At 32.2% G+C, this 9521-nt stretch overlaps 2 protein-coding genes across 6 annotated transcripts; both read left to right on the top strand.

Annotated features, from left to right (window-relative positions):
• Window positions 1-1700: 1700 nt before the first annotated feature.
• On the top strand, window positions 1701-5397 carry LOC103503707 (probable protein phosphatase 2C 10). 4 transcript variants are annotated; one of them, XM_051083609.1, is made up of 6 exons: window positions 1701-1994; window positions 2073-2302; window positions 2779-3009; window positions 3101-3383; window positions 4562-4716; window positions 4902-5397. In XM_051083609.1, exons 2-6 carry the CDS (start codon window positions 2264-2266, stop codon window positions 5037-5039), a joined length of 846 nt encoding a protein of 281 aa, XP_050939566.1. In that variant the 5' UTR covers window positions 1701-1994; window positions 2073-2263; the 3' UTR covers window positions 5040-5397. The 4 variants fall into 4 exon arrangements, with proteins under 4 accessions (XP_050939566.1, XP_050939565.1, XP_050939567.1 ...); XM_051083608.1 differs by having other exon boundaries at window positions 1737-1994; window positions 2156-2302; XM_051083610.1 differs by lacking the exon at window positions 2073-2302 and having other exon boundaries at window positions 1755-1994.
• An 897-nt stretch (window positions 5398-6294) lies between these two features.
• Window positions 6295-9026, top strand: LOC103503706 (uncharacterized). 2 transcript variants are annotated; one of them, XM_051083612.1, is made up of 2 exons: window positions 6295-6576; window positions 7331-9026. In XM_051083612.1, the coding sequence occupies exon 2, from the start codon at window positions 7716-7718 to the stop codon at window positions 8202-8204; it is 489 nt and encodes a 162-aa protein (XP_050939569.1). In that variant the 5' UTR covers window positions 6295-6576; window positions 7331-7715; the 3' UTR covers window positions 8205-9026. The 2 variants fall into 2 exon arrangements, with proteins under 2 accessions (XP_050939569.1, XP_050939568.1); XM_051083611.1 differs by having other exon boundaries at window positions 7328-9026.
• Window positions 9027-9521: the final 495 nt, after the last annotated feature.

The following is a 9521-nucleotide window of genomic DNA, read 5'->3' as shown; positions in this document are numbered from 1 at the left end:
TTTAGTACAATCAACCATCTTTGGACTTTGACTTCAATGAACGAAAGTAATATCAATATTACCGAGTCAAGTGATCTCCACTTCAAACTCTCGAGTTCTTTTTTAATGGTGTGTGTAGAAGGAAAGAATTAAACGTTTGACTTTGAAGTTAATAAATATTATGTTAGTTGAGTTATACTAATTTTTAACGAGTTGCTTTTGAAATATTCTTGAGAATTTACATATTGACCAACGTATTATTTGAGGTAAGAAATATTAATTTGGTTAAATAGGGCAACAAATTAGCAAAAAGGTTAAATATGTGTTATATTTCAAGTTACACTGTAAAATCAGTTTTCGAGTATTTAATAATCATAGGTTATCACGTGACAATTTTTTTATTTTTAAGAAAATATTTTTTTTTAATTAAAGGAGTTCGTAGAATGGGTAAAGTTTCGGTTGCACGTAATAAATAAATCAATACAATAAATGTATTATATTACTATTTATGATTATCGTTTTTCTAGATAAATAATTTGAATTCGTAGCGGGTTCTAAAAAAACTTTTTAATATTTTTTAAGCTTTCAAAGTTAACACAGGTTTTGAAAATATATTTGAATTGTCGTGTCTGTAGGTTTAATTTTAAAAATATAAAAACAAAAGTTCAAATTTGTAAGTCCGTTTGATAATCATTTTATTTTTATGTTTGTTTATTTTTTAAAAAATTAAGCTTATATATACTACTTTCACGTTCAATTTTCTTCATTTGTTATTTACATTTTGTCGGTGATTCAAAAAATCAAGTTAAATTTTAAAAGCATAAAAAGATATATTTTTAAAGTTATTTTTATTTTTAGAATTTGATTAAGAATTTGATAATTTATATTTAAAAAATATGCGTAAATCATTATAAAAAAATTGTTTGACAATAGACTTAATTTTTAAAAATCTAAATACAGAGAACGAAATGGTTTCCAAACATATAAGTAATTATATGGTTTATAATTTTTTTTTTAAAAAAAACTGAACTTACAAACAATATTTTCGACCTATAAATTACTTTATTTTGTTATTCTTTTCAAAAATCAACCCAAATTTTTTGAATTAAAAATAAAAACTAAATGGCATTCTTCTATTTTAAAATTAACTAAAATTGAAGTGTTTATTCAATAAATATAACAATTAGTAAAAAAAAAATAGACAAGAAAACACAAATGTCAAAAGTAAAAAAAATATATATATATATAATAAAAAGATTACCAAACAAATTCTAAATGATTATTAAATAAAGTTTGTTGTTTTATTTAATACAATGAAACTTAAATTATAAAGAAGAATATAAAATTGAAAAAAGAAATAGATAAAGTTTGGATGATTGATGGGAGAGAGAAAGAAAACAAGAAAGTCAACAGAGAGGAAAGTCCAAGTCCCACTTTGTGGGCAGCATTTTTCTTTTTCTTTTTAAATTCAAACAAACAAATTAATTAATTAATTAAAATTCATCTTTTTTTTTTCTTCTTCTTCAAAAATCATATAATAAAAAAAAAATTAATGTAATTTAAGAATGCCATTTATGATAAAACATTTATATTTGTTAGGGGTGAAATTATTGTAATTATTTTGCTTAGTTAGACTTCCAAAACGGTTGCATTAGGAAATCATGATAGTGGAAATAAAAGGCATCCTTTGATTCCTTACCCTTTTTCAAACTTTCTCTTAAATTAATATAATTAACAAAAAAAAAAAAAATTGTAGTTTGATTTTCTCTCTCTTTTTCTCTCTCTCTCTCTCCTTTTTTTTTTTTTTTTATTTGATGATTTTCTTTCATTATTCAAATTGGCAACGACAAATTTAAGAACCAAAAACTGAAACAATAACAAATAAACAAAATCAACAACAAGAAGCTGAAGGCTGAAGCAGCGCCGCACACAAGGAGCAGCAAAACCGAACCCAACAGTTTTTTCTTTTTTCTGCTTTAATTTGATCATTCAAGAGGAAATTCAGATTCTTAAAGGTACCCCTTTTCCTTTTTTCTTTTTTTTTCCTTTCTTTTTTTCTTCTTTTTTTTACTTATTTTGTTTGGTTTTTACAGGGGTTTAGGGTTGTGTTTTAAGGGGTTTCTTTCTTTGTTGTTCTTCGTTTGGATTGTTGATTTTTGGGAATTTGATGGTGCAGTTTGCTGAATTTTGGAAGTGGGTTTGATTCGAATTTTCTTTTTGGATTGGATTATTGGAGGGGATAGATGTTGAGAAATTAGCAGAAGGGGATTTCGGAATTTGACTTATGGATAAGCTGTGCTGTTTTCATGCTTCATATTCTGGGGTAAGGACAAGCCTGTTTACCTTTTCTTTTCTTCTTCTTCTTCTTCTTCTTCTTCTTTTTTTTTTTTTTTTTGGTTTTGTTTTTCATTCTTCAATTGTAATTGTATTGTTTCATCTTGTGTTCAATTTTGTATGTTGCTGCTCTGTTCTTGTGTTCAAGGGATTCTTCTTTTTAGCAACAGAAGTCTGTATGAACTAGGTAGATTTATGGATCAATCAACTCTTCAGGTGGGTGAGGGAAATCTTATAATTATAATCAAAACTCTGTATGATCATCGCATAATGCATAGCTTTAGTTTTTTATGTGTAGAGAGAATTTGTTTAGTTTCTTGTTCTCAAGCTGATGCTGCCACAAAACGAATTATATTTTGTATGGGGTTCTGTTCTTTAGTTGAATAAATGTTTTCTTTTCATATCTTATGTGAATCATCAACAGCTCATAAGTATGCTACTTTTGTTGATAATTTGGTCGTGTAGATTAGATCTGCGTTGAATTACGGTAAAGGAAGGAGCCATGAGGGGATAATCAAGTATGGGTTCTGCCTGGTTAAAGGGAAAGCTAATCATCCCATGGAAGATTACCATGTTGCTAAGTTTGTTCAGTTTCAAGAACATGAATTGGGGCTCTTTGCTATTTATGATGGCCATTTAGGAGAAAGTGTTCCTGCCTATTTACAAAAGCATTTGTTTTCTAATATCTTGAAAGAGGTAGGGTGTTAATTACCTTCAAAACTTTCTAAGTTAATCATTCATATGGCTGCTCTTTCTATGGTTTTTATTTTCACTTTTTTCATTATAGGAAGAGTTTTGGGTTGATCCCAACAGCTCCATCTCAAAAGCATATGAGAAGACGGATCAGGCGATTCTGTCCCACAGCTCAGACTTGGGTCGTGGTGGATCAACTGCTGTTACTGCTATTTTGATTAATGGTCAAAGGCTATGGGTGGCCAATGTTGGAGATTCACGTGCAGTTCTTTCTAGAGGGGGTGAAGCTGTACAGATGACCATCGATCATGAGCCGAATACAAATACGGAACGACGAACCATTGAGAATAAAGGTGGCTTTGTTTCAAACATGCCAGGTAACTTATATCTTATTAGAAGTTATTATTAATGTCTAAAGCAGAATCACGTTCGCCCCTTATATTTTGTACTGGTGCACAATATGCATTCGCTTGTTTTCCTTTGGCATTCGTTTATCCGAGAAACCTGTTTAGCTTGGGTTCCTCTCCAATTGTAATGTGTTGACTGCATCATTCTTGATGAACTTCCCATAGTAGTTGATATGTTTAGAGATTTTAGAACAGCCAGCCAATTTCACTACCCCAGTTAAAAATTTAATTGATCATGAAGATGAAAATTTTCATCACCTTCCCTCCCTGTCCAAAAATCGAGGAGTACAACTTAAAATTGTTTAAACCACTTTATCATTCTTTTCAATATCCTGAAAAGTTTATAAATATTTTGCACTCCTATGGGTTTGAACTTTAAGTCGCAACTCACGATCATGTTATTAATTTATGACAAAAATCCTGAGAAAAATCGAAGTTCGTGAGTGTGGTGACTTTTATGAATTTTACTCTTGAAGGTTTTGAGAAATTTTGAAAAAACACAACCAAACAACATAACATTTAATAAGTGTTTTAAACTAATTATCACATTTGAAAAATTCATCTAAACTAATCTTGACGATGACCAAGAATTTTAATCACATTGATGGGAGAGAATAATTAGGAGTCCTCTAATTTAGGATTCAAAGATAGAAACTGTCATGACATGGCTAGTGTTGCAAGAAACTGAGTCATTGGGTTTAATTTATCCCTTACGCGTTTTGTACTGTCCTTATTTTCCTTTTACGATTTTTGAATGGTTGAAACCACTGTCTTTTGCAACTTTTCAAGTGCCTAATATTGAAATAGTGATAGTGAGGTTGTTTCAATAACGTTAGGATTCGTGTTTTTTTCTTTTTCCTCTTCTTGTACTTGTTGTCTTAGAGTACTAATGTAATGTTAAATTCACTATCATCCATCAGCTTCAATTATTGGTTGATTGGTGATTTAATACGGTAACAATATCAAGTAATGAGTTCGAGCCCCTATAAAGTTATTTTTTCCCCAATTAATATTAAATTTCACTTGTTGGACTTTTATCAAGTCCACAAGTGGTGTTAAAGTGTTGATGTATTATTAAATTTACCATAACCCATCCGTCTAAGTTTTTGTGTTGATTCACTATTTAACACGTTTCTTGTGTAAAACAGGAGACGTACCTCGAGTAAACGGCCAGTTAGCAGTTTCACGAGCATTTGGAGACAAGAGTCTAAAATCTCACTTGCGATCTGATCCTGATATACGTGATATTAATGTAGATGCCAACACGGACATATTAATTCTTGCCAGCGATGGTCTATGGAAGGTGCTATTATCAGCTTTCATTCCTTTCTCTCTGCTGCATTTGCATTAACACCTAAATCATTTACAGCAGCAAAGGGTGCAAAACCAATGGACAACACAACAAATTTCTTTCATTACAAAGTTTTTCTAAAAACATCCATTTTTCATCCACATTTTCGCTCTTCTTATGTATGTGATATGAAACAGGTCATGGCCAACCAAGAAGCAGTCGATATAGCACGAAGAATTAAAGACCCGCTGAAGGCTGCTAAGCAGTTAATAACTGAGGCTTTGGAGAAAGAGAGTAAAGATGACATTTCATGCATTGTGGTTAGATTTAGGTGATTTTAGCCTCTAAATTTTTTTTCCTCCCCTCCAGATTCAGTATATAACCCCCAAATAAAGATTTTCCTTTTATGCAATGGAAATTTAAGTATTAGGCCAACAAAGTATATACACACGTTTCGGGTAATCCCTTGCGAAGGCTACGATATTTGTAGCCTGAAAAAAAGAAAAAAAAAAGAGTGACGAATACCGTATGTGTAAATTTGATTAGGCTGATTATGTTTATATTTTTTGATATGTTTTTTTTCTCTTTTTTTACTGAAGTTGACTTTGGAGTTTTGGTGTATAATATGATCTTATTATATGTAAGGACTACGAAACCTTGTAGTCCAAGGATATGCCTTCATGTTTGGTTTAACTTTATAGGGTGTTTGTTCTTTAAATTTCTATTTTTTTTTTCCCTCTTTCTTAATGTGAGCTGTTTATTGAGATGAGAATGAAATTTCATCCTTTTACTATATAGGAAATAGTCTTTCTATCTCTGAGATCCTTTTTGTTGAGATCCTTTTTGTCAGTTCCAATCCATAGACCTTATACATCAATATGTCATTTGAACTATGTTTGATTTTAGCAAATTTTCTTTTTAAAGTTTGTTTAAGAATATGTGCTGACCTTTGAATACTTGGTTTAGTGACACACCTTTATTATATTATATTGGAATCTTTTCTGATATAATAAAAAATCTCAAAATATTTACAAAAAATACAAATTCTATAGCGTCTATCGATAATTGCAACCATTGAACAGTATAGTATGTATGTACATGTTATCTACATCTATAATAGAATGTAAAAATGTAATACAACTTTTTAAAGTATGAGTTATTAACAATGAACATAGTCTGCTTCATTGAAAAATACATTTTTAGGCCTTAAACTTACGGAGAAATAATGGTTTTAATATTTTAGTTTAAAAGTTTTTTAACTTTGATTTCTAAAATTTAATTTATAAAATTTCAACTATGTATCAACTTTGATATGTAACGATTTAGTTCTTGTACTAACAATAATAAAATTTATCAAATTTTGATGTCAATTATGTATTAGGTTTATCGAACTAAAGCTGATTTTGATTGTTATTAATATTATTAAATTAGATGTTGAGTTAACAAAGCCCTAGCCCAGTCGATATAATCAGCCCAAGCCCACATAACGAGTAATTGCCTAGTTTAATGAAATTACCAACTTATCCCCACAAAAACCGTCGTCTAGGGTTTCAGACGCTCTCTCTATATATATTCATCACCATTCATTCACAATGCAACAGCTTCTTCGAGCTCAAAGTTCTGTATCGCATTAGGGTTTTGTTTTTGCTTAGGATTTCGTTGTGTTATTGAAATTTAAGGTATTTGTGTTTTTATTTGTGATTGGTTCAAATGAATAAAATCGCCTCTTCTTTCGGCTACAAGTGTTGAGATCTTGCGATCGATTTCTTGATGGCTTTGTTCTGGAGGCGTATATTGATTCTCTAAGTTATGGGGTTTTTTCTTTCGTCCAGATTTTGTGTTTTATCACAATCTCTGGTTCCTCCTACTTAGGTACATTTCATGGATATCTCTATACCAAAGAGCAATTTTTTTTGTTTTTGTTTTTGTTTTTGTTTTTAATCGTTTATTTGACTTTTGTGATATGGATTAACCCAACCCATATCCTTAATTGATTCTGATGGTTCGATGTAGATTTTTTAAGGTAATTGTGGTTGTAGAGTGAATTATAACAAATTGATTCGTTTCACTTGGAAAAGGGAGAGTGTTTCTTGGATTTGGAGATGTAAAATGGAAATTCAACCGCACCGTTGAATTTGGATTAGGTCTAGTAAATTTCAACTTTGAGGTTTCATATGTTGTTTGGATGAAGATGTTAAGTTTGGGTGAAGGAGACACAATAATATTATGTTGAGCTTATAGGGTTTTGTTTGTTCTAAGAGGGACTTTAGATTGGAGCCAATGGTACTGTTGGTCTTAGGTCTATAAAAGTTTCATAAAAGTAATTAAGATGTGGAGAGGGAATAGTTTGAAAATGATTATTATATAAGTAAGATTATTAAGAATCTTGCGTATGCAAATTTGTAAATTTTACTGAATTAAAATTAAAATCAAGAAATTGTGTAAAACTTTTGTGCCCTCTAGATTGTAAACCCTAAGCCCTAGAAGTACAACGTCATAAGGGTCAAATTGTGACAATTTCAAGTTCGAATGGTTTGTTCAGGAATTACTTTAAAAAATGTAGAATCTCCAACTTTAAATAAGAATCTCCAGAATTTGTGACAATATCATGTTGTACTTTTAGCAGAAAATATTGGCCACAGGAAATCGTATTGGATTCATTAATGGATGGTGGAGAATAAATACGTTAATCAGATTAACACAATGTATGAAGAACAAACTCCATGGCTTGGATTGGAGAACTTCTTTTATTGTATTATATGGCCCTTCAATTTCGTTCTCTCTCTTCTCATTTTTTCTACCTCGGGGACACTCATTTCTTCGTAGAAGAATTCGTAACTTGAACATCAAGAGTTAGAAGGCTGAAGAACAAATAGCTTACCCCTCTCTTAACGAACTTGATCCAATTCCAAACCTTTTTTCTGTCAATTCTTCCACGACCCCTCCGTCCATCCTGTTGCAAATTCACTGAGCCGAGAAATCGATGTCTACTTTCTACCTTCATCTTAAAGATGGTTACGTTAACATGGCTGGGTTCCCAAAACTCCGGATCAACACAAACCCAATCTCCTCCTCATTGTCAATGGGGGAATGCCATACGCATCTTCACACCTCACTTCAATGTGTATGTGCCAGACCTTGTCTTCATTAGGGACTCAGATCACAACTGGGCTAGAGCGGTCTCGCCTGTAATGGCTGCCAACTCAGTGCAGAAGCTGAGCCTCGTCGGGTTGAGCTATGGTGGCTTTGTCGGGTATTGCTTGGCAGCGAGAAACAGGGTGCTGGTGGAGAGGGTGGTGATATGTAGCACAGGGGTTTGTATGGAAGAGAAGGACCTGAGGGAAGGGTTGTTCAGAATCTTGGACTTGGAGGAGGCAGCTGAGATTCTGGTGCCCCAAGATCCTAAGAAATTGAAGGAGTTGTTGAAGTTTTCCCTCTTCGGCCTCCACTGCTGCAAAGATATGCACCATAATATTACAATGTTTACTATCACCTACTAGCGTCCCAAACACCTCAAGTGCATTTTCTACAAGTGAGATGGTGTAATCAAGCATCTCCACCTTCATCCAAGTTTAGGTTTTGGAATCTTCAACTTCAGTTTGTGACTATTGCTCTTTGACAGGCTAAGTGTAGTGAATATGAAGAAGAAAGGAGAGTAAATAAAAGCCATTCCGGAAGATAGGAAACATCCAACAGGCTGGTTTCATCTTCTAACATGCCTTCATTTCATTCCATTCCATTTCATCCAAGTTTTATCTTTTCTTCTTAAATCATGTGCAAAGAATAACCTCTGATTTGAAGCAGCCAACATCGATAATTTGGGGAGAAGGTGACAAGGTGAATATTAGAAAGGCTAAAAGGGTAGTGTCTCTAAGATGATCTTTCCAATCAATTGCGTTTTGTTTTGGTTTACTCTTTCCAAGTCTACAAGCTCTAAATTTTCGGGCATTTGGGAGAGAGTGCTCAACTTGTAGTAATCAAGAATGCAGGGCTTGCGTGTGATTTGGAAAAGCCCAAGGAGTATTATCACCACTTGTAGTCCTTCCTTGGCATCAAGCAGAATAATCATAAATGAGCTTTGGGTCTAATTTCAATCAAAAGATTCGTCAAGAGGCCTCTCTAGTCTGTATCATTAAATTGTTAATGACTCGGTAAGGTCGAACCAACTGTCTGTTTTGGTAAACAAGTACTTGTTCACAATGACTACTCCAGTAGCGAATATACTACTACTCGCCTATAAATTGTTAAGGAGACAGGATAGAGATGTACCTTGGCGCAATTGTGTTGCTGATAAAGAAAGAAATAAAGTATTCTCTCTCGAATCTGAAGTGTTTTATAATGATTAATATTTAAATTACATGTTTTATAATGATTATTATTCTCTCTCGAATGGCCTATATTTAAAACTACCCATAAAGTAAATTATAAAGGCAAAAAGTTGCAGAGAAGGATGTTAAGAAAGCTGGCAGAAACAGAGTATAAATCGATTAAAAAAGTGCGGCACAACTTGAGAAGGGTATATGTGTGTGTGTGTGTGTATATATATTGATGGGAAGAAGTGCTTGAGTGGAGTGATTCGTAAAATTTAAAATATGCATGGACAGAAAGTAGTTAGGAAAATTTTATGCACAAAAAGAAATTAATAGTTAGTAGAAAATATATAAAGAAAACACTCGCGTCAAAGTCATTTGATAAAAATAGTAATCAGTTCGTATTTAATAAAGTCTTCTAGAAGTTGAACAAAAAAAAGTTTCCTACTTCTAATCTTCTCTCTTTCCATTTTCTGATAATAGCTGGAAATGGATAATTGAATATTG

The sequence above is a fragment of the Cucumis melo genome, chromosome 4 (genome assembly GCF_025177605.1).
Source record: "Cucumis melo cultivar AY chromosome 4, USDA_Cmelo_AY_1.0, whole genome shotgun sequence".
In the NCBI taxonomy this organism is placed as follows: Eukaryota; Viridiplantae; Streptophyta; class Magnoliopsida; order Cucurbitales; family Cucurbitaceae; genus Cucumis; species Cucumis melo.
The sequence above is the reverse complement of the archived record's forward strand: the minus strand, read 5'-3'. Positions and strand labels throughout refer to the sequence as shown.